The sequence below is a fragment of the Ovis aries genome, chromosome 15 (genome assembly GCF_016772045.2).
Source record: "Ovis aries strain OAR_USU_Benz2616 breed Rambouillet chromosome 15, ARS-UI_Ramb_v3.0, whole genome shotgun sequence".
Lineage (NCBI taxonomy): Eukaryota > Metazoa > Chordata > Mammalia > Artiodactyla > Bovidae > Ovis > Ovis aries.
The window spans coordinates 21,910,812-21,935,595 of NC_056068.1; the positions used below are offsets into that span (position 1 = coordinate 21,910,812).

Consider the following 24,784-nt stretch of genomic DNA (forward strand, 5'->3'; position numbering starts at 1 on the left):
GTTATCTTCCCAACTCAGGGATCAAGCCCAAGTCTCTGTCTTCTCCTGCACTGGCAGATGGATTCTTTACCACTGAGCCACCTCTGCCCTCAGTTAGCTTAGTCTATGTGGAGAGCCAAGCAATACATGTGTCCTTAAGAGATCCCTTGACTTCTACCTAAACTTACTCCCATGCCAGTTTTCCCACTCCAATTAAAGATACTTCTATTCTCCTAGTTGCTTGGATCAGAAAACTAAGGGATTCTGTTTGATTTCTTTATTTCTCTAACTCCAAAATATTTGTGTGTGCACATATATTTATCAGTAAGTCCTTTGAATTATTTCCCAGTCCAACCGCTTTTTACCACCCAGGTCCAGGTCACCATCATATTTTGTTCGCATTATAATAAACTAATTTCTTTCTTTCAGTTCTTGCCTTTCCACAAGCTCTTGTCCAAATACAAGAACAGATGACATTTGAAGTCAATTATACTTCAGTTACAAAAAATAAAAACAGAAACTTAAAAAAAGAATAAGTAAGACAGTTATTTCCTTCACAGAGTTTACACTATAATTCTAATCAGCAGAGCCTAGGTATTAATAGGAACATACATTAATTCACATTAGGGCACCCCATTCTGCAGAGTCCTGGGCTGGGCCAATTTCCCAATGTTCTTTAGAGATACAACAGAAAGCCCCAAGATCAAGGGGAGCAAAGTTTAGTGTTAATCACAGTTGAGAGATTATTGTTGAAATCCAAGGAAAGAAAAGTAGAGTAACAGAAAGTGGCAGAAAGAACATGGGCTTTAGAGTCAGACAGACCCAAATGTGAACTCTAAATCTGACGCCTATTCAGTTCCATGGCTTGAACAGCAGTCAACCAGACAATAAACATATGATGATACCAAAAATAATATGAAGCACTTGCAACTTAACCAAGCTAATAAATGGTCTAACTTTAAAAACCACTCTCAATTGATTTAGATACGATATAGTAAAGGAAGAGGAATTGACATTGCATAAAATTTATTTATAAATATATTTGGGGAGACACTCAAGTTTTACTGCCTCTTCAGAATGATAGTATCTAGCGTTTAAGATGCTGTTTTGTTTGTTTCCCTGTCATTACTGCTGCTGCTGCTGCTAAGTCGCTTCAGTCGTGTCTGACTCTGTGCGACCCCATAGATAGCAGCCCACCAGGCTCCCCCATCCCTGGGATTCTCCAGGCAAGAACACTGGAGTGGGTTGCCATTTCCTTCTCCAATGCATGAAAGGGAAAAGTCAAAGTGAAGTCGCTCAGTCGTGTGTCCGAATCCTAGCGACCCCATGGGCTGCAGCCTTCCAGGCTCCTCAGTCCACGGGATTTGCCAGGCAAGAGTACTGGAGTGGGGTGCCATTGCCTTCCCTGTCATTACTCATGATCAAAATATTGCATAACTCTGAAGGTCACCAATCACATTACAGTCTCAGTGACTGAGCCACAGGTATTTTTTGAGCCAAACAACCGATCTTTACATTTTTAAAATTTTATTTGGCCACATCAGGTCTTAGTTGCAGCACTCAGGATCTTCACTGTGGCACGCGGGATCTTTCCTTGTAGTGCTCAGACTCTCTAGTTGTGGCACACAGGCTCTGGAGTGAGAGCTCAGTAGCTGCAGCGTGAGGGCTTCGTTGCTCTGAGTCATGTGGGATCTTAGTTCTCCGACCAGGGATCAAACCCTTGTCCCCTGCACTGTGAGGTGGATTCTTAACCACTGGACTACCAGGGAAGCCCCTCAATTAACCAATCTTTTACAAAGTAGAAGATTTTTACAAGACAAACAAAAAGCCCAGAAAGAACTACAGTTTACAAATTGGTCTTTTTCCACCCACACCCACAAGGATCACTATGGAGAGATGAGTTTACTAAACTACCGAGGTGTCACATGGAGTCGTTGCTGAATCTCTTTCCTAAGCTGGGACTGCATTGATGCTACCTGTTGCTGGGTCAGAGCCTTGTCACAGGTCTGGTAGGTCAGTCTATAGCAGAGGCTGACCTGTTCGGTCTTTGGATGCTGAAAACGACTAAGGAATTGTATGGATATAACGGTGTCCTGGGACACTGCTCGGGCCAGAGTGTGAAACTCGACTTCATCAAATCTTTTCTTTTCATCTAACCAAAAACTAATATCATGCACATAGTATGGAGGATATAGGGAATGGCTTTTAAAGGGTTCTATTTTTCCAGGGGCAAAATTCTTCAGGAAACGACTATCAGAGGTCCACAGCATCCTCCAATCAGAGATACCCCAGACAAGCATGGCTAAGAGGTCCAAGTTCATAGACACATACACAAAACACTGGTCTTTGTGTATCACGCTTGTAGCAGATGTGGTAACAGACCCAATAATCAGGTCCTTAACACAATCTGGGCCAAAATTTTGAGACTTCACAGTAATCATATATCTTTTCCCAGTTGGTTGAAAAACAAATTCCACTGAACTGCTCCATTCAGAGCCCTCCAGCCATGTCTGGGTCAGAAGGTTGTTTAGAATGCCCTTCAGATGATCCAGTAGTGACTGAAGACAGCTATCCTTCAGATTTTTATTAAATCCAAGGATATACAAAGTCTCGTGAAATGCTGGCATTGTGAAAGGGGAGATGCAGCACCTTTGAAAGACAGGTCCACTGAGGATGTGCAGAGAACCAGGGAGAAAGTCCGGTGCTTGGATTACAGCCTGGCTGTGAACCAGAAGAGAAGGTCTAAGGCAGGCCTTGGCCTGGCCATGCGTTCCTTCATGAGCTTCTTCCTTACTGTCTCTTCTAGGGCTGTTGGGAAGGCTGAGTTCTGAAAATGACACCAGAAAGTCCTCCATGTCTTGTGTCGTCCCACTAGTCGGGGACTCAAAATCTGAGTTATCTTCATGGAGACTAACCCAAAAGGCAGTTGATAGGATGTCAGGGTTGTGGGATGTGAGAACACTGGCGTCTCCTTGTGGCAGCAAAGGGGAAGAACACTTCAGCCTTTTTAGAGGGAAAGCTTTCCCCAATTCAGCAATGAGTTTCTCATTTATGGTCTTGATAGGATGACATGAAGGTGCTTCGAGGAAGCCCCTGTTTAAACACACACAAAAATAGCTTTTAAAACTTAAAATTATAAATAGTGATAATGTAGCTAGAATTTAAAAGAATAGCTGAATTAAAAGGATTATCCTTAAGTTGATCCAGATAGGAAACAAAGAAATCATCTACTATAAAGAGAAATAGCATGTGTTTCAGAATTCTGACAGCCTATAATATACCTGAAAATATGATAATTTTTTTTAAAAATTTACTGGAGTATACTGCTACTGCTAAGTCACTTCAGTCGTGTCCGACTCTGTGTGACCCCATAGACGGCAGCCCACCAGGCTCCTCCACCCCTGGTACTCTCCAGGCAAGAACACTGGAGTGGGTTGCCATTTCCTTCTCCAATGCATGAAAGTAAAAAGTGAAAGTGAAGTTGCTCAGTCGTATCCGACTCTTAGCGACCCCATGGACTGCGGCCTACCAGGCTCCTCCATCCATGGGATTTTCCAGGCAAGAACACTGGAGTGGGGTGCCATTTATAGTTGATTTAAAATATTGCTTTTAGCTTCACATGTACAAATCAATTATACATATACATAGGCTGTGCTGTGCTCAGTTGTGTCTTGACTCTTTGCAGCCCCATGGACTGTAGCCCACCAGGCTCCTCTATCCATGGGATTTTCCAGGCAAGAGTACTGGAATGAGTTGCCATTTCCTACACCAGAGGATCTTTCCAACCCAGGGATAGAAATCATGATTCTTGCATCTTCTGCATTAGCAGATGGATTCTTTACCACTACCACCACCTGGGAAGTCCCATATATCCACTCTTTTTTTAGATTCTTTTTCTATATAGGCCATTACAGAGTACTGAGTAGAGTTCCCTGCGCTATATAATAGGCCCTTATTAGTTATCTATTTTATATAGAGATATGTGTAAGTCAGTCCCAATCTCCAAGTTTATACCCCTCGACCCTTTGTAACCATAAGTTTGTCTTCTACATCTGTAACTATTTGTTTTGTGCCCCCTTTTTTAGATTTCACATATAAGTGATATCGTAAGATATTTGCAGATAATATGAAAATTTTTAATTATGAAGAGACTGTGTGGGCCAGATTTATAAGTATTCACAGCACAACATCATTAACAATTAATGTAGCATCCATCCAATGTATGACTGCCTGATTATTAAGTCAATCAGGATACAACTAGAGACAGAAGTTTCTGGTAAAATCAGGTTACCTGTTCAGTTTTCCTACAAGTACTTCTGGTTCCAGAAAAGAAAACCACTGGTCACCCAGTTTGATCCTAGAGATTCTTGGTTGCAAACTTTCAAAGGGTAAGCTCCGGGTGAAGATATGGTTCAAGGCACCTTCTATATGAAAGGACTTATCTTGACTCCTGGCAAAATAGCAGTTATTAAGTCTGTCACTATTAAAGAAAGCAATTATTCCTAAAGGCTGAATCAAGAAACTAGCAAGAAAAAGTGTCAATGGGATTTTTTTATCATTAGTGAAAGAGATGGAAAAAGCTGAGATCTGTTATTACCTACCTATATCCAGTGCACCTGTACCCTGGCACAGCCTCACAGTTGAAGGGATGCACATCACTTAAAATGAATCCCCCCAGAGCGGCCATAGCAACCACTTGCCAACTGTTGTGCCATTCTCTCATTGGCTTATCAGCAGGAGTCCCACCTTGTCCTCTACACAATGCCACATGGACTTCTCCGTCCTCGGCAAGCACATCTGCACAGCTAATGGGGATAAGGAAACACCAATCATTTACCAGAAACAAGTAGGAGTTAGCTGTATATACATGGTTGGTCTGTGAGATAATTAAAATCCAATCATATCTATTTGTAAAGATCTATTAAGACTTCAAACATGCAAAAAAAGGAGCTGGAAGTAAGAATTTAAATTCAATGCTCAACTCATAACTAATATTAGTGGCTGACCAGAAAGTTATCCAGCTTCACATTTCTATTGTTCACCTATATTTCATTGAAAAGTCAATGTCTATAAAATTACTATATGTGGTTCAGTGATCAGGCTGTTCTTTCTCATTTAGAAAGCTGTTCTTTTCACTCCCCTCCTGCTTGTTAAAATTTTACTTGTACTTCAAATACTAACTTAAAATACTGCCTCTGTGCAAAGTTTCATGATAACTATGTTTCATGTTTTGGTATAATAGTATACAGCACTTTTAAGTTCACAATAATTTTATGAGGTAGTTATGTTAATATCTTCAGTTTATGGATGAGGAAGCAAAAGCAAATAAGGATCAGGTAAACAATCACAAAAACCACAAAGCTACTAAGTGGTGGGTGGGGATTTGAATGCAGATAGTTTGTCTCCTAAATTAGTTTATACTGGCTACTATCATTTTGCATTATCAAAAATAGGTGACCCTCCCTTTTCTGGCCCAACAGTACATGTTTGCACTTGTACTTAGCATTTAGGGTTAAATGTCTGCCTCTCCAACTAGACTGGGTTCCTTTGGAGCAACACGTTCTCTTTTAAGTCCTATTTCCCAAACTAACATGTCTGAGAGGCAATGTACATCTTAAACATTTCACTCGTGAATGCTCAGCTCTCCTCACCTCCGGAAAAACTTGGCAAGCAGTTCCCTGTTCTTAGCTACTCCAGCTTTGCGCCCACAGTGCGGAAAGTTAAAATAAATTCGATCAAATTCTCTGTGTGGTTCAAAGGCATCTGCCAGGTGGGTGCAGTTCACACCGAAGCGTACCTCATTACCTGGCATGAAATATAGACAGGAGGATGTAATAAAGCCTTGGAACGAGAGAAAAACCCTCCCCAACACGAAGTGCAAAACAGCCCAAGTCCAGGCACACAGCAGGCTGTCTGTCAATGTCCATGGGAAGATGAAGTGCGTGTGTGCTAAGTCGCTTTGGTCCAGTCAGACTCTTTGAGACCCTATGGACTGTAGCCGGCTAGGGTCCTCTGTCCATGTGATTCTCCAGGTAAGGATCCTGGAGGGGGGTGCCATGCCCTTCTCCAGGGGATCTTCCCCACCCAGGGATCTCTTAAGAACCCGCATCTGTTACGACTCTTGCATTGGCAGGCGGGTGTTTTACCACTAACAGCCACCTGGGAAGCCCCGGGGAAGACCAAGAGCAACGGCCAAGTTCCCTGAATCCCCACTATTCCCACCCTTTCCACTTCGAGGGGCGCCACAGCTGGGCGTGGCTTCGTGGAGGGCGGGGCTTCGCTACCTCGCTCGCGCAGGCGCTGTATGTTCTCTCGGGCCACCAGATCCCGGGCCAGGTCCGCTGAGCGCTGGGGACAGGTGGCGGTTAGACTAGTGTTTGGATCCAGGGTCTCACCCAGAGCGACGGCAAAAGAGAAATTCCCTTCCCCAACCAACAGGAGGCGCCGCGGGGCCATGGCCCCCACGTGCTCCCATCTCAAGTTCTTCGAGGCGCTCTTTTTTTACGTCACTTCCTTCGCGATTCTCTTGTGGCCCCACCTTTTCACGCGTAGCTGGTTGATGACGCGTCACAGCGTCTGGTTGTCTTGACAAACTGGGGCGGCGACTTCCCGAGTAGGAAAATAGCCATGAGAGCAAGAGCGAGACACCGGCCACGCAATCCCATCACTCCCTCACCCCATCGGAAGTGTTAAATGCTTTTGAGCCCAAGGGCGGCCCTGAGCGACTTCAAAGCCTGAGGCTTTGAGGAGTCACTAGCTTCGGGGGGTTGGGGGCGGGGGTGTGGGGGGGGTGTTCAGACAGGTCGAAGTGAGTTCTGAGTGAACGAAGCAGGGCTGGGCTGAGGCCGAGGAGAGATGGTGCTGTGTTCTGCATCCTGACTCAGAGGATTTTGTAACAGCCTTCATCTCATCTGAAATGACTGCAACCGATTATCATTGTTATTCGGAGTTTTTCCAGGTGCTTCTTTCCCCTACCTTTTATGCATTGAAGAAGTGTTGAGTGTTATACCCCAGGCCTATGAAGGCTGTTCGATATATGGAGGAACAGGATGTGGCCTATGACTTCTCTGAGCTTGTAATGTGGTGGAGAATGCACGGCAAAAGAGACAATTCTGATTTAGTGAGATGCAGTACTATAAATGGAGTAATTCAGGTCGCTGAGGAACACACTGAAGGGGACCAAGTTTGGGGATGAAGTGGAAAGATTTTGTGGATGAAGTGCACCTGAGTTGAAAGCTAAGGGGAGTGGGGGGACTACACCTTACCTGAGTCAGGAGGACTGAAAAGGCAGAAGTAACAATAAATGCAAAAGCATGATGGGAAAACACAGTAGCTGAGTTTGACTGAAATGTGATTTGAGGGAGAGTGGATAACAGATGAGACTGAAAAGCAGAGACCAGTCATATAGGCATTTTTTTTTACAGCCTGAACCTTATTCTGAAAACAGTGGCCAGCCACTGAAAGATTTTTAAGTAGACGATGACACAATTAGATTTTCATTTTCAAAAATTCTGCTTTCCTATGGAGAAAGAATACAAGAAGAACAGGTTGGTGGCAAGGAGTCCAGATAGAAGGTTACTGCAGTAATGGAGACTAGGGCTGATAGTGATCTGAACTGAAACTTGGTAGTGGAGATGGAGGGTAGGTAGTGCACTGATTCAAAAATCAACAAGACCTAGCGTTCTTGCCTGGAGAATCCCAGGGATGCGGGAGCCTGGTGGGCTGCTGTCTATGAGGTTGCACAGAGTCAGACACGATTGAAGCGACTTAGCAGCAGCAACAGCAGCAGCAGCAGCAGTGATTGAATAGATGTAACGGAGTTCAAAGAGAGACCGAGAGTCAAACATAAGCCCCAGTTTTCAGGTTTGGACAACTAAGTGGGTGGGGATGTCTATCCTTAACAGCCCCAGGGACAATGTCATCTGAGTACTTGGCCTGAGGACTTTGTGGGACCAACTGCTCTTAGTCGTCATGCTGTTTGTTGACTTAAGTGCGTGCATCTGTCTTCACAAAGGCCCATGATGTGCGGGCAGTTACCTTTAAACTTAGTTGGCTTTGTCTTTAGCTGTGGAAAGGTGGGTGGGTGATGACTACCAAATCATGGCTACCTGGTGATCTGGGCGATCTAAATTCTTCCTTTGCCTGGAGAACTGGGAAGGCCAGGTTTAGTGTCATCTCTTGTTTTAAAGAATATGGAACGTCAGAGTAAGGTTTGCTGTTACTCTGCTATAAAATCTTCAAACACAAGCTCCTCAACTTCAAAGTATTCATCTTCAGAGAAGGTATTGTCTTGCTCCTAAGCCAAGGGACCAGACTGAACTTTTAACCAAAGTTAGAAATGGTTAGGCTTCTGATTCCTTAACAAAAAAATTGAAATTCTGACATTGGTCATCTTGTATGTGCAAATTACTATTGATTGGGAGGGTATACAGAGGGAGAGGGTGCAGTAATGAAAAAGCAACAGGTCTTGTCCTCAGGGGATGCGTGTTTCAGTGTAAAAGATTCCACACTTCCTTGAAGAACTCTAACGTGGTATAAAGTTATGGATATATAAAAGCGTGAAGATAAAGTACTGTGTGAGACAATTGAGAGAAGTTAACTTGAGGTAAGGCATCATGAAAAGGGAACGCTGTATCCTAAGATATGGCATTTGAGCTGGGCCCAAAGGAAGGAAACCGTCATTTGTTGATCATTGATCTGTCGTATTATCTAGTTATCCAGCTCTCACTTCTCTCTCTTCTCTTTGAAGATAGCAGTACTTAGTCCTTAAATTCTTACACCTCAAAATCACCAGAATATTTTCTAGTTCTCCAATAGTATTAGGGTACTGAAGTTCTCTTGCCTTCTGAGGGAGGAGGTGCATTTAATCTATTTAGTCATCTACTACTGCTGATTGAGAGGGTAGGTCAAAGGATTTATGAACTTGGAAGGAAACAGGATGACAATTATTAAACTGAGAGGAAAGACTAGATCTTTAGAAGGTGTACTTATGCTTGGCCAAGGACAAGAGAGGGATGGGGATGTGTTTTCTTCTCTCTGGTTTGTGCAACGAACTTTTCTATTGCCACATTTTCCCAGAGACAGGTCCTCGCCTGTTTCCTTACAAACCCGCACTATGGCAGCCTCATTAACGCAGATGGCCATGCTGAAGTGTGGACGGACTGGAATAATATGTCCAAGTTTTTCCAGTATGGATGGAGATGCAACACTAATGAAGATGCCTATTCAAACCGTACCCTGATGGGCAACTGGAACCAGGAAAGATATGACCTAAAGAATATCGTGCAGCCAAAACCCTTGCCTTCCCAGGTAATTGAACTTTCTCTTCTTTGTTTTCTTCTGTTAGCAAAAGAAATACCAATGGCCATTTGAGAAACAGGAATCTGATAACTTCCAATGCTGAGATCTTTCAGGCTTCTGTTCAGTGAATGGTTGGAAGAGGGCAACAGTCCTCAGGTGGAACACTTATCCCACTTTACTATCAAGCTGAATATTATGCTATTGTAAGGCTTCCCAGGTGGCTTGGTGGTAAAGAATCTGCCTGCCAGGCAGGAGACGCGGGTTCAGTCCCTGGGTCGGGAAGATCCCCTGAAGAAGGAAATGGCAACCCACTCTAGTATTCTTGCCTGGGAAATCCCATGGACATGGGAGCCTGGCGGGCTATAGTCCATCAGGTTACAAAGAGTTGGACACAACTTAGCTACTAAACAACCACAAGGTAATAAAAGGATGAGTATCATGCTTTTTCTCTTGCTTTACTTTGGACTTAATTAATCTACAGAAATATTTATATAATGTCTTCTAATTCAGGTTAGTTTCTCCTCTGGTCCCTGCCAGCTAGATTTGTCATTTATCTTCATCTTGCCCTGAAATCTCCTAAACAAACAGACACAGGATATAAAGATTGGTAGGATATAGGTTAATGACATGTATAGATCTCTAGCCAAGCTAAAATATTACAGAGCCTGCTAGAATTTATTTATGCCATTGTGTCCTTTATTTCTCAGCTTTGGCTATAGACTCCTATATTTTGAAACTACTACCTTTTCTTTCCAGTTTGGACACTACTTTGAAACAACATATGATACAAGCTACAACAACAGAAGGCCACTTTCAACCCATAGTAGGTGACCTATTCTTTTTAATTCTTATAGCCTCAGGAGGAACACAAAGAAAACTTAAAAGAGTGAATGATTTCTCTCTTTTCTCAGCTCTGGCAGGTTTCACTGTATATTCGCTCAGAAATAACGAAGAGATTACTTACTAAGACTCCTCTTTTCTATTCCCTCAGGGTTTAAGCGAGAGCCTCACTGGTTCCCAGGACATCAACCTGAGCTGGTTCCTCCTCCATACAAATGCACAGAAAAGTCAACTTACATGAGTAGTTATTCAAAGCCTCAAACTGATCATCACTCTGTGTGTGTGTGGAATCCTAGTAACTGCCGGTTTCAGAGTCCATGATTCTAAAAATAAGTTTCATTTTTCCAGTGTAGAATGTAGGAGGGAGCCCATTTCTAAGCACAACTAAGAATTTAGCTGACTGTAGCACAGTTTTACTCTCTGAATAAATAAAGCCCAACAAATATTCTCTACCCCCACTTTTTTAAACCAAGATTTAAATGTCAAATTTAAGCATATTTACTCTTAGTCTACATTACAGGTGTTGTAGGACAGCATTGCAAAGAGTTATTTCTTTCAAACCTACAGCCACTCCACTCTTCCTGCCTTGCTTGAAGGGCAGAGCTGCAAAATCCATCCTGACTTAGGCTACATTTGGCTAGATGCTTTCTGGATGTGAGCCTGGTAGTCATGGTCAGATAAGTTATATTGACTGTCACCCTCTTAAGGACTAGAAGAAGAAATATAACTATTTTTATTAATATGGAAAATTTGAAACATAAAAAACTAGACAGAATAGTATAATGAACTCACATGTACCATTACCCAGCTTCAACAATCGATGACCAAGCTTATCTATCCCTATTTACTTTCTCTATTTTTAAATTTTTCTCTGAAGTTATATAATTTCATCTATAAATATTTCAGTTTACATCTCAAAGACTGTCAATTTTTGACTCCCTGATAAAGATCGCCAAAGAAAACTGCTGATCAGACAAAGCTGAGTTGTTTATTAAACCTGTGACAAGGAATAACCTCAGCTTGACACAATCTTGGTAATAATTCAGAAGGGTGATGTTAGGGTAGGATACTTTTAGGAATTTGGGATGACTCAGCCAGTTTAAGATGGGTCTTTCATTGTGAGGAACTGGCTACAATTGAGAAAAGATTGTGAATATTTAGGGTTGGTGAACACTCAGAGGCAATAGTCTTAACATCAGTACTTTCCTTTTTTTTTTTTTTAAATCTCCTATTAAAGATGACAATGTAATATATGGGAACTGTCTCTCATGTATTATCTCCCAAACCTTCATTATTTTTTGAAACAGGTATGAATATAGAATTTATGTTGTACGTGATGTTAGGTAGTGACTAAGTTTTGTTTATTTCTGTATGGCTATCCAGTTGTCCCCATATTAGTTATTAAAAAGACCATACTTTCTTCACTGCTCTTCAAAGCCATTTTTAATATAAATCAGCTATCTGTGTATACTTGGGTCTGTTTCTGGGCTCTCTATTATATTCTATTAGCCTAACTGTTGTTTTTTATTTAATCCCATCTTAGCTATAATGCCTTAATTACCTCACTGTCTTAATTATGATAATTGTATAAGTCTTAACATCTGGTAGATCAAATCATTTTAGTTTGTCTTTCTGCAAGAGTATCATCTATTTTTGACCCTTGGCATTTCCATGTAAATTTTAGAATCAATTTGCCAAGTTCCACAAAAAGATAGTTAGGATGTTGATGGAAATTGCATTCTATTGTTTGATCAACTATAGAATTTGAATTATCTCTTACTAATATTAATAATTCATTGGTGTATATTTTGCAGTATGAATATTTTATAGACACATGTTTTAAGTTTATATGTTATGTGTCTATCCTACTCCCTAAGTACCCAGTGCATTTTTATTGTGATAAAATATAACATAAAATGTGCCATTTTAACTGTTTTTACGTATACAATTCAGTGGTATTAAATACACGCACAGTGTTGTGCAACCATCACCACCAGTTCCAGAACTTTTTCATCATTACAAACTGAAACTCTATACCAATTAAGCAACAATTCCTCATTCCCCTCTTCTCCTGTCCCTGGTGACCTCTATTCTATTTTCTGTCTCTATGAATTTGCCTGTTCTAGGTACCTCATATAAGTGGAATCATACAGTATTTTTCTTTTGTCTCTGGTTTATTTCACTTAGGTTGTTTTCAAGTTTCATCCATGTTACAGCATGTGTCCTTTCTAGGACTTCCATTGGATTATGCCACATTTTGCTTCTCTGTTCACTTGTTAGTAGACACTTGGGTTGTTTTCATCTTTTGGGTCGTGTGGATGCTGCTGCCATGAACTCTGCTATGCTGTGTGTGTGCTTAGTCGCTTAGTATTGTCTGACTCTTTGCGACTCCATGGACTGCAGCCCGCCAGGCTCATCTGCCCATGGTGATTCTCCAGACAAAGTGGGTTGCCATGCCCTCCTCCAGGAGATCTTCTCAACCCAGGGATCAAACCCAGGTGTGTCCCGGATTGCAGGTGGATTGGATTCTTTACCAGAAGAATCCCTGAGCCACCAGGGAAGCTATGAACATTGGTGCACAGATACTTGTTTAAATCCCTGCTTTTGATTATTTTGGGCATATACCCATAAGTGGAATTGCTGGATCATATGGTAATTCTATTTAACAGTTTGGAAATGCCACAGTTTCCCATAGTGGCTGCACTTTTTTACATTCCCACCCGTAATGAATACACAAGGGTTTCAGTTTCCCCACATCATTACCAACACATGTTTTCTGGTGTTTTGTTTGTTTTCACTTTATAATAGCCATCCTAGTGGGTGTAAAATGGCCTCTCATGGTTTTGATTTGTGTTTTCCTAATGGCTAGTGGTCTTGAGCATCTTTTCATGTGCTTTTCAGTTATTTGTATGTTGTCTGTGAAGAAATGTTTATTCAAGTCCTTTGTTCAATTTTTAAATAATTTTATTTATTTTGGGGCCACGCTGGGTCTTGGGTCTTTGTTGCTGCACAGGCTTTTCTGTAGTTGCAATGAGCAGGGGCTACTGTTTAGTTGCAGTGCACAGTCTTTTCATTGCAGCGGATTCTCTTTTTGCTGAGCACAGGCTCTACGACACATGGGCTTCAGTAGTTGCAGTGCAATGGCTCAGTAGTGCGATTCCCGGGCTCTAGAGTACTGGCTCAATATCTGTGGTGCACAGGCTTAGCTGTTCCACAACATGTAGGGGTCTTCCCAGACAAGAGATTGAACCTGTGTCTCCTGCATTGGCAGGCAGATTCTTTACCACTGCTTTGCTCATTTTTGAACTGGGTTCTTTGCTTTCTGTTGTTGAATTGTAGATGTTCTTTATATATCTTCATATATTTTGGATATTAATCTCTAATCAACTACTATATGATTTGTAAATATCACTCTGTGGGTTCTTTCATTCCTTTGTTAGTGTCCTCTGATATATAAAAGTTTTCCATTTTGATGAAGTTGAGTTTATCTGGTTTTTTTTTTTCATTGCCTAAACTTTTGGTGTCATATCCAATAAATCATTGCTAAAGTCAGTGTCATGAAACTTTGTGTATGTTTTCTTCGAAGCTCTTATGATTAGGTGTTTGATTCTCTTTGAGTTAATTTTTGTGTATTATGTAAGGTAAGGGTCTAACTTCATTCTTTTGCAGGTGGATATACAGTTTTCTCAGCACCACGTGTTGAAAATACTGTCCTTTTCCTGTTAAATGGTCTTGATATGTTTGTCAATGATCATTTGACTATATGTGTGAGGGATTATTTCTGGGCTCTCTATTCTTTTCCTTGGTCTATGTCTCTCTTTATGCTAATACCACATTTTTAAAATTATTGTAGTTTTGTGATAAGCTTTGAAATCAGAAAGTGTGAATCTTCCAAGTTTGTTCCTCTTTTTCAAGATGGTTTTGTCTATTTCAGGGTCCTTTGAGATCTCATGTGAATTTTAGGGTGGAATTTTCTACCTCTGCAAAAAATATATTGGAATTTGATAAGAATTACTTTGAATCTGTAGGTCACTTTAGCTAGTATTAATTTCTTAGCAGTATTAAGCCTTCCAATCCATGAACATAGATGACTTTCCATTTCTGTCTTCTTTACTTTAGCAATATCTTTTACTTTTTAATGTACAAGTTTTTGCCTCCTTAGTTGAAGTTATTCTATGTATTTTATTCTTTTTGATGCTACTGTAAATGAAATTGTTTTCTTAGTTTCCTTTTTTATTATTCATTGTTAGTGTATAGAAATGCAACTGATTTGTATGTGTTGGTTGTATATCCTGCAATATTGCTAAACTTATTAGTTCTAATGATTTTTTTGGTGAAATCTTTAGGGTTTTATGCATGTATGATCTTGTCTTTTGTAAATAGAGACAGTTCTGCTTTTTTCTTTCCAATTTAGATGCTTTTCTTTTTCTTGCCTAATTAATTGCTCTGGCTAGAGCTTGCAAAAATATATGAGAAGTGGTGAAAGTAGATATCCCTGTCTTGATCCTCATCTTAGAAGAAAGACTTTAAATCTTCACCATTGAGTATGATGTTGGTTATGGGTTTTTCATATCAGGTTGAGGTAATTTCCTGAAACCTGTGGCTGAATTCATCATCTTCAGTCTCAAACTTTCCCTTCTTATATATTTCATATCTTGGTGAATTTCATAGTTTTCTTTTATGTGTCTTAACTACTCTTTCTTATTTTTAATATTAATATATTGCATAAGTTGTTCACACAGTTGTTAAAAACAGAAAGCAAGGAATTATTTTATATCCCTCTTTCTCATCCTTCCCATTCAAACAGACACCAAGCCCTATAAATTCTGTCCACACGTTATGTCTTGATCATGTCCCTCTTTTTTAACTTTTATTTTATGTTGGAATATAGCCAACTAACAATGTTGTGATAGTTTCAGGTGGACAGCAAAGGAACTCAGCCATACCATTCTTCCTCAAGCTCATCCCTTCCCCATCCAGGAGGGGAGCTGCCACATGACATTGAGGAGAGTTCCCTGTGCTATCATGTCCCTCTTTTTTACATCTCTGTCACCTTTACCATATTCCACTTTCCCATTATTTCTTACTCTTGCCCTTTTGGTGATCTCTCTATTTTCTATTTCAGTCCCTATTTTTCAATCACTATACCACTCCCAGATTGAGTCTAAAAATGCAGGGTTGATCATGCTACTCACTTGGTTAAAATCTTTCACCGGCTTGTATAGCCTTCAGAATAAATTTCAAACTCCTTAGCCGTGTTTTCTCTACTCTCTGACTCTTCATCTGCCACATTCCCTCTCCAGTGCTCCTGCCTAGGCACTTCATGCTGTTCTCCCTTCTAGATGCATTTTCTTCCCTCTTAACCTTGCTAAGCCCTATAAACCTATAAAGAAATCAGTGAGGCACCCACTTGGATGGCTATAACCAAACAGATAGATAACGATAATTGTTGGTGAGGATATTGAGAAATCAAAACCCACATACACCGCTGGTGGGAATTTTAAGTGGGCAGCTGCTTTGGAATATAGTCTCAAAAGGCTAGATGGAAAGTTATATATAATCCAGCAATTCCACTCCTAGATATATACTCAAGAAAAATGAAGACATATGTCCACACAAAAACTAGTACGTGACTGTTCATAACAGCATTACTCAGAAAAAAAGTGGAAGTAACTCAAATGTCTATCAACTGATGAATGGGTAAATAAAATGCAGTAGATCCATGTAAAGAAATATTGTTTATCAATAAAAATGAGTGAAGTGTTGATACGTGCAACCATCTGGAGGGAATTTCAGAATATTCTGCTAAGTGAAAGAAGCTAGTCACAAAGTGCTAGATATTGTATTATTCCACTATATTAATTGTCCAAGTATATAGAGACAGAAAGGAGATTAAAGGATGCTTAGGGCTTGAGGGATGGGCATTGGAGGGTGATAAGTTACCATTTTGGCTAATGAAATATCCTAAAATTGATTGTGGTGATGGATATACAACTATGAATACAAATAAATCATTAAATTATGTGCTTTCAATGGGTGAATAGTATAGTAAGTAACTAGTATCTCAATAAAGCTGTTATATAATTTTGGTCAGGGATAACTGTCTCCAAGATTCGTTTTTTTAAATTTTTATTTATTTTCAATTGGAGGATAATTGCTTTACAATATATTAGTTTCTACCATACAGCAACATGAATCAGTCATGGGTATATGCCCCCTCGCTCTTGAACCTCCCTCCCTCCTCCCACCCCATCCCACCCCTCTAGGCTGTCACAGAGCTCCCTGTATCATACAGCAAATTCCCACTAGCTATCTGTTTGACATGTGGTAATGTATATGTTTCAGTGTTACTCTTTGAATTTGTCCCTCCCTCTCCTTCCCCTACTGTGCCCACAAGTCTGTTCCCTATATCTGCGTCTCTGTTGTGGCAGGATTCCTTCTATGTCCAAGGTAGGTAATCCTCTGAAGGGTCCCCAGAGCAGATATTTTGAGTGGATATCATAGAATCTTGAAAAGGTGTGTCTTTTTGTGTGCCCCCCTTCCACTCTTGTATTAGGGCAAAAAATATGTGTTATTTTTATAGCTAGCACATAGTATGGACTCAAATAATTGTTGAATGGTAATTGTAAATCTTCAGATCAAAGATCAAATCCAGGGTAATATTCAAATAAAACGTGAAGTTTCAAATAGAAAAGGATTTTTCTAAGCACGAACATGTGTATCATTCCCAAACCATTAGGCAAAACTTCCATTTGGTTTCTAAGTGGAAACCAAACCAAATTTATATACCTTATTGAAATTATATATATCTACTATATACCCATTTCCCAAATTTATTCTTTAAAAATGATAGTTAAAAAAAAAGGTAAAGTATTTAACACAGTGCACACTTAATAGTAAGTGCTTAATAAATGTTAGCTAATATTAACATAGTAAATGCTAATTAAAATTGCCTCAACAAACTTCTGGCATAATTGAGACATAGAGAATGAAGTAAAATTATGGATGAGCTAACTATAAAACTGGAGAAGGCAATGGCATCCCACTCCAGTACTCTTGCCTGGAAAATCCCATGGATGGAGGAGCCTGGAAGGCTGCAATGCATAGGGTCCCTGAGGATCGGACACAACTGAGCAACTTCACTTTCACTTTCATGCATTGGAAAAGGAAGAGAGTTTCCATGGTTGATCTGGGTGGAGCTTGAGTGAACCTTTCATTCTTCTGAAGCACATAGCTAGGAAGAATATAGTGGATACCTAAACCAATCTGGGGTTCTGTTGGCAAGACTGAAGGTGGTATATAGGCTACTTAGGTACCAACAGTGTCTACTACAGAGCCATAAAAATTGGCTCTAAGTGCAGAGAAATCTGACTTCTGGCTAGATCATAGCATTTCAGACCCATCGGGGAGCTGCTTTTTTAAGAGGAAACATTTTGAACCTACATAAATTTGCAATGTATATTGTCCTAGCTCCACACTCCTGCATCTTGAAAACTTTGGCAATTGTTTCCCATATTTTAGCAGCATGGCCAGTCCCCAAATGGTAGGCTCTGTAAAGAAAAGAATCCTTGTGAGAAATCAGAAATCAATTGCAAGCGACTGCAGGAAAAATGAGTTGTTTATAAACATTTATGGCATCACTGACTCGATGGACGCGAGTCTGAGTGAACTCCGGGAGTTGGTGAGGGACAGGGAGGCCTGGCGTGCTGCGATTCATGGGGTCGCAAAGAGTCAGACATGACTGAGCGACTGAACTGAACTGATACCAGGGCTACTTTCATTCATTGAATCAGAAATTTGTCTAGACTCACAAAAGTGAGCAGAGGTCACTGGACACAGAGTGTTCAGCAGAGGTGTTATTGTAAAGTAGTATGTCTTTCTTTGGGCTTCCATGGTGGCTCACACAGTAAAGAATCTGCCTGCAGTGAGGGAGCTCCAGGTTTGATTCCTAAGAGGGAAAGATCCCCTGGAGAAGGGAATGGCAACCCACTCCAGTATTCTTGCCTGGAGAATTCCATGGACAGAGGAGCCTGCAAACTACAGTCCATGGGGTGGCAAAGAGTCGGACATGACTGAGCAACTAACACACACACACACACCCCCCTTTGTTTAACCTAAATAAGAGAATCATTCATTGATCAGTTATTTACTGTAATTCTTAAAGCTTAAGACAATTACCATATGATATTACCTATATGTGGAAGCTAAAATATGACACAGATGAACATACCTATGAAACAGAAACAGGCTTACAAACACAAAAATCAGACTTGTGCTTGCCGAGATGGCAGACAAAGGGGGAGGGAAGGATTGGGAGCTCAGGATTAGAAGATGCAAACTATTATATGTAGGATGAATAAGCAACAAGGTCCTACTGTACAGCACAAGGAACTATATTCAATATGTTGTGATGAACCATAATGGAAAAGAATATGAAAAAAATTTATACATATGGATAACTGAGTCACTTTGTTGTAGAGCAGAAATAAGCACAACACTGTAAATCAACTGTGCATGCACGTGCTAAGTCGCTTCAGTCATCGCCGACTCTTTGTAACCCTAGGGACTGTAGCCTGCCAGGGTCCTCTGTCCATGGGATTCTCCAGGCAAGAATACTAGAGTGGGTTGATATGCCCCTCCTCCAGGGCATCTTCCCAATCCAGGGATCGAACCCACATCTCTTATGTCTCCTGCATTGGCAGGCAGGTTCTTACCACTAGTGCCACCTGGGAAGACCTGTACATCAACTGTATTTCAGTATTTTTAAAAATTAAAAAAACTTTAACTTTTTAAATGATGGATCAATGAATTGTGTTTTTCCCAGTCTTAGTAAGTGTTCACTAGCTAATTTAAAGATTACCCCTGAGAGGCTTGTTTGGTGATAATCACCTGTCCTATTTATTGCCTTTGTAAGTCTACTGAAGGCAATGCTTATCAGTGGGAAAATATCAAAGTTGAGGATACCATCTCTTCCCTGCTGACATGATTCATTTCAGAGATGCACTAAGGCATTTTATGCATTGTCATCGAGACGTCATTGAGATGTGTTGTTGGAACCCAGGGCCAAAAGCAAAGAGGGACGAGAGGAAAGGAACTGATCTTCTTTGAGCTCTGCCAAGAGCTTTACCTACTTTTTCTCCTTAATTTACTCTTTACAATGAGCGTAGGAATAAGCACCCCATGTTATAAATGGAAGACTTAAAGAGCGTAAGGTTTTAAGTGGTTTGCTAAATTTATCCCATTAGAAAGAGTTGGAAACAGTCATTCAGACTCTAATATCCCTGGAGCCCCCTAAAACATTATGTGATGATTAACAAAATATTCAAATGCAAGACAGGTATCTGTTGCTGAATGATATTTATTAGCTTAATAATTTGGGCCTGCCCTTAGCATTAATAAGCTTCAGCACTAGTCACAAGGTTTTCATTCACTGGTGGGGAACTTTTCTTGTTTTAAAAAACGCAGTTAGAGAAAGGGCATCTACTTCTTGGGGGCTGCAGTGACAGCCGGCTTCTCTTCACGGGTGATGGGAATGGTGCGCTCAGGGCCGGAGGCCTGTTTCCTTGGTCCATTCACAGTGAGGACCCCATCAGACGACAGGGATGAAGTAATGGTGAGAGGGTCCACGTCAGCTGGGATCCGGTATTTCCTGTGGAACTCTCGGGAGATAAAACCATGTTCATCCTAAATCAAGAGAAGAAGGAAAGAGGTAGATAAGAACAGGAAATAGCATCACTTGTCGAGAACTCAGACATCTTCCTTCCCCTTAGCTGTGGCCAAATGCATGGCAACATGAGAGAAAGTGAAATGGTTGTTCTGTTGGGTCTATGATGGAATTGCCTAAGTGGTCACTCCTACCAGTGAGAATCTGAGAGGTCTGAACAGTCAAACTTCTTAGCTTTCCAAGCCCTGAGCTGTGGATATGTTCAGCGGTATTTCCCAAAGGTTTTAGATCAATGTTTGTTGGGCCTACAGGATTTGGAATATCATCTCGATTTTAAACTTGAATCTCTTAAGGAAGCCCCAAAATTGTCCTGATGCTTCAGGAATGTTCCAGACCAATAGGTCTAATAATGATAATAACAAAAACAATAATAAAGACTACACCCAGGAGACTCTGATCTAAATTAAATCATAGCAAAACTGAAACAGCCTGAGGACCTCACACTGTACTATTGGATGCACAAGTTACAGTGTTATAACTAATCAGTAAGAAGCAAACTCACTGAAAAACTCTCCCAGAAAGTAACGAGAAGTTATCTCATTGTTTAGAATTCTCCTGAAGAATTCCATCCCTAACCTTCATACCTCATGAATCTCAAGCATTTATTTAGACGGGCTGTCAACTGATTTCCACATGGGTCTAGCATATTAGGAGCTGAGTACAGCTCTGAAATTTAAGCAAACGAAGTAGTTCAGCATTAAGATGGGCTAAAGAGAAGTGACTTCTGGAATACCTAAAAGAAAAGTCTCAAATTCAAGGGCCTTCCAAGTGCATGCAGTTAATACAATTACGTAAAACAATCAGATGTCTGAAACCACTATTTAAATCAGTGGTCTTTAGCCTTGACTATGCATTAGAATTCCCTAGGGAGCTTTTTAAAACTCTTGATTTAAATGATTTGGGATATGCCTAAGCATTTTTTTTTAAATTCCTCTGGTAATTTTAACTTAGGCAAAGTTGAGAACCACTGGCTTAAACAGGAAGTTAACATCCCATCTGTCCCTGAGGCAATCAAATCAAAATAAGCAACAAAGATCTGGCCAAAACAACAACAGGTTTATCCCTGTTCCTGACCCAAATGGCTTAGGACTGGAATGTTGCCGGCCTCAGGGGCTGAGGGCAGTATCTGGCATATAGCATGCCCTGGAAAAAGAGCAGAAGAGAAAGTCAGCTACATACCTGGCGCTCTTCATGTTTGCCATGCACCTCAATCACATCTCCCAGCACCTTGACCTTGAGTTCCTCTGGGGAGAAGTGCTTCACATCCAGGTTGACAGAGAATCTGTCCTTCTCCAGACGCATCTGGAAATAGCAAGGTGGGGACGGGGTAAGAGAAAGGAGGGTGGGAATGTAAATGATACTAGTACAATCTCATCATTCTACAGGTTTGCTCTCTGTCCAGGTAGTTTATCCTCCTCTTTTTAGCTAAAAATTCCTTTTTGAATAAACATGCCCTCTGGCTCAGGGGCATCACCATAGTGGTACCCCAGGCACACCACTTGGTCATCAGGCCCAAACTTTATTTACAGGGACAGGGAAGGAGACAGGCCACCCAGGCGAAAAAGCACAAGGATGGGTCGCGGCGTGCCTTCTGCTGCTTCTCCAACCCAGTGCCTGGCCTTGTCGTTTGTCTGTGAGACAAAGGCCCCTTCTTCTTACTCAGGTCTCTGCCAACTTTCCCACCCACTCAATCTGGAATGTTCTGCTAGCTCCCATTGTCCTTCCAAAGCCCTTGCCCAGTCAGCTCCTGTTTACTCACACTTGAATATTTTTAAACCAGAGTGTTATCTGTGACAGCTTCTGTCACTCTTATCTGTTCAGCCCATTCTCCCACCGTCTCAGGACAATTGGGGGGGGAGTCCCTAAAGTGGACCTACATTCTATCCTCATTAGGCTTGGACCCAGGCCAGTGCCCTGTCACAACCCTTAGAAACCCGGAAAATCATAGACCAGGGAATAAGAAGGAAGAAAATAGTGGTTGCTGTCTCCAGCTCCATGCCGCAGGGGTGGAAAGCTCAGGATGAGGCAAGACTGTCTTCCTGGCTCTGAAACTTGAGATGACAGTATTTGTCAGTAGTGTGAGGTGTTAGAAGAGGTGAGCAAAGGAGTCTGAAGGCAACTCTTTGCCTGTAGATTGTTATGAACCAAACCAGAAAGGGACATCCTACCCAGAAGATAAGGAATAGAGAATGATCTTCATAGTGCATGGAAAATGTAGCAAATAGGATACAGAGGAGGACACCAAATAAAAATTGGTGACTGGGGAAGAGAGTAACTAGGGACCTCATCTCTGTCTTCACTGCAGGACACACAAGTGCCTAAGACATGTAGGACCCTTATGCATAGTTTTAGGCCAGGAGGAAAAGGACAGTGGATGGAGATGCTTCCAGAAGGTTCCAGAATGAACTCTCCTGTCAGGGCAAAGGGGAGACTTACCTCTGAGAGGCCAGTGTCAATCCAGCTGGGTGCCCGCAGAAATGAGGGCGGCCGAAGGTAGAAGGGGCTCAGGGAAGTAGAAGCTGGGAAGAGATCAGACTCCAACAGGTGCTCACCAAAGAACTGGTCAAAGAGGCGGCTGGGAGAGTGGAAAGGGAAGAAGGGGCGGCGGATCCAGGGGTGGTGGATGGCGATATCCATGGTGGTTAGATGAGTGTGGGGCGTCAGCTGGCTGGGCAGCTCCTTCAGCCGCAGCTACGGCCAGCCCCTTATATACGCAGTCTTGTGAAGCTTCTGGAATGGTGATGTCAGGGGTTTTATTATCCCAGCTCACCGCCCGTTCATGAGGACTTGTGACTGGGGATTTGGCAGTATGACACATACCCAGTACTCACTGAGCTAAGAAAAGAGAAATACAAACGCGCCTGAGCTGGCCAGTGACCTGTCCTGGTCTTGTTTCACTAGCTTTCTGTCCACACCCAATGGCACCCACCCCCACCGCCTCCTCTGGAGTTGGGACAGAGTCAGGAATCCCAAGCGGCGGGCAGTGTGCCCCTCCTCCTCCCCTGCCGCCCTGCATGCCAAGGGAATGGGGCCAGCAGCTATCTTGGGCCTGGGCAGGAACTGGAATCTTCCTAGGCCGGGCCCCAGGGACATTAGTCTTTGTGGGTCCCTGGGGGAGAGCAGTGACCACCAGCATGGCTGTGGCAGGTTTCCACGTAGTGCCCTGGGTTGCACTGGGTTCAGAGAGGACCCTGACATTCGGCGGGGAAGGCTCGTCACCCCACCCCCAAGGAAAGGGTAGAAAGTTGTTTGCATCTTTCACTTTCCGCGGCTGGCAGAGCCTCAAACCGAGGGGAGAGCTGTATGAAGTGGGGGGCCGGTTGTCTGCCACTGGGGAGTAGAAGAGGAGGTGGAGAAAAACGTGCAAACTGTTGGTGAGGGTCTCAGCTAGGCCTCTCCCGGCCGTGGGCAGCAGCCTCTCCACGCCGGCTCGCTCCCCAGCCCCGACCCCCAGCTGTCCCGGTGCGGGGGGAGGGGGGGTGGAGGTGCAGGGGGGAGGCTTGTGACAGCTGAAGGGTGTGCAGGGGAGGGGACGGGGGTCCAGGCGGCGCGGGTCACACGCTGGTCGCGGGCGCTCGCCGCCCCTCCCCCCGGGCTCCGCACTATTTTGGGTGGTGTAGACCCCGCCCCCACCCCCGCCGCGCCCCGGCTCCGCGGCAGCTGGAGGGGTCCCGCCGCGCCTGTTGGGGCCGCACCTCGGACCGGGGCCGCCGGCGCGTCTGCAGCCATGTCGGGCCGCTCGGTACCACATGCCCACCCGGCCACCGCCGAGTACGAGTTTGCCAACCCGAGCCGCCTGGGCGAGCAGCGCTTCGGGGAAGGTATGGCACGGACGCCACCCCACCCCCCTTGCCTCCCACCCCCACCTACGGAGATTCTGGGCTGACCTCCCAATGGTGAACTGGCCTCCACCCCACTCCGGGCTTAACTGAACTCCTGGGGCAAGTCATCTCCCACCCCATTGGCCTCGGTGCAGATGCTGCCCGCAGGGCTCGGAATCTGCCCCCAAGCACCCCCCCCCCCCCCCCCCCCCTCCCCGCCCCCCAGGTCCTTTCCCCCTCTTCGTCCCACCCAGACCGGGTTTGCCTTGCTCTCCTCTACCCTAGTGTAGCCCCTTTCTCCAGCCCCTCTCCCCAGCCGCCTCCCTGCAGCCTGCGGGACCCTCCCCTGCTTCTCCTTCCTCGGCTGCCGCCCCCGCAGGCCTCCTGGCCTCTCACTTCATCCTCCTGCATCCCGCCCTCTCGCCTTCTCTCTCTCCCTGTCCCGCAGGCCTCCTGCCAGAAGAGATCCTGACCCCTACCCTCTACCACGGCTACTATGTCCGGCCCCGGGCCGCGCCAGCTGGGGAGGGCGGCCGGGCAGGGGCCTCCGAGCTTCGGCTCAGCGAGGGCAAGTTCCAGGCGTTTCTGGACGTGAGCCACTTTACCCCAGATGAGGTGACCGTGAGGACTGTGGACAACCTCCTGGAGGTGTCCGCCCGGCACCCGCAGCGCCTGGACCGCCACGGCTTCGTGTCGCGCGAGTTCTGCCGCACCTACGTCCTGCCCGCTGACGTTGACCCCTGGCGGGTCCGCGCCGCGCTCTCCCACGACGGCATCCTCAACCTGGAGGCGCCTCGGGGCGGCCGGCATTTGGACACAGAGGTCAACGAGGTCTACATCTCCCTGCTCCCAGCGCCCCCTGATCCAGAGGAAGAGGAGGAGGCCGTCGGTGTTGAGCCCTGAGCGCCACAGACCCGCACCCACTGAACCCCTTTCTAGTAGTTCCCGGCCCGTGATAGAAGCAGCTGCCCAGCACCCCGGAGGTAGCCGCATCCTTGGGGGAAGGGAAACGTGCATGGTCACAATGTATGGTTTGGTCCCTTGGGACGTGTCATAGCATTTTTTTGTTTGTATTTTTCGTTTAGTTTTGGGTGGAGCTGAATAAACCCAAATCTCAGGG

The 24,784-nt window shown here is 43.4% G+C and overlaps 4 protein-coding genes across 5 annotated transcripts; 2 read left to right on the forward strand and 2 right to left on the reverse strand.

Annotated features, from left to right (window-relative positions):
• Window positions 1-241: 241 nt before the first annotated feature.
• Window positions 242-6,476, reverse strand: FDXACB1 (ferredoxin-fold anticodon binding domain containing 1). Its single transcript, XM_004016016.6, has 5 exons — window positions 6,264-6,476; window positions 5,631-5,784; window positions 4,581-4,784; window positions 4,271-4,429; window positions 242-3,072 (listed from the first exon to the last, which is right to left on the reverse strand). Exons 1-5 carry the CDS (start codon window positions 6,433-6,435, stop codon window positions 1,890-1,892), a joined length of 1,872 nt encoding a protein of 623 aa, XP_004016065.2. The 5' UTR covers window positions 6,436-6,476; the 3' UTR covers window positions 242-1,889.
• Window positions 5,860-16,216, forward strand: CFAP68 (cilia and flagella associated protein 68). Of its 2 annotated transcripts, none has more exons than XM_060399276.1 (4): window positions 5,860-6,011; window positions 9,058-9,288; window positions 10,036-10,102; window positions 10,271-16,216. In XM_060399276.1, the coding sequence occupies exons 1-4, from the start codon at window positions 5,967-5,969 to the stop codon at window positions 10,438-10,440; spliced, it is 513 nt and encodes a 170-aa protein (XP_060255259.1). In that variant the 5' UTR covers window positions 5,860-5,966; the 3' UTR covers window positions 10,441-16,216. The 2 variants fall into 2 exon arrangements, with proteins under 2 accessions (XP_060255259.1, XP_004016066.1); XM_004016017.6 differs by lacking the exon at window positions 5,860-6,011 and adding an exon at window positions 6,549-6,937.
• A 3,368-nt stretch (window positions 16,217-19,584) lies between these two features.
• Window positions 19,585-22,497, reverse strand: CRYAB (crystallin alpha B). Its single transcript, NM_001012457.2, is given in 3 exon segments — window positions 19,585-19,803; window positions 21,023-21,145; window positions 22,280-22,497. Coding segments are annotated over 3 exon segments (528 nt in total). The 5' UTR covers window positions 22,481-22,497; the 3' UTR covers window positions 19,585-19,599.
• A 979-nt stretch (window positions 22,498-23,476) lies between these two features.
• HSPB2 (heat shock protein family B (small) member 2) lies at window positions 23,477-24,784 on the forward strand. The gene is made up of 2 exons (XM_027979191.3): window positions 23,477-23,664; window positions 24,113-24,784. Exons 1-2 carry the CDS (start codon window positions 23,571-23,573, stop codon window positions 24,565-24,567), a joined length of 549 nt encoding a protein of 182 aa, XP_027834992.1. The 5' UTR covers window positions 23,477-23,570; the 3' UTR covers window positions 24,568-24,784.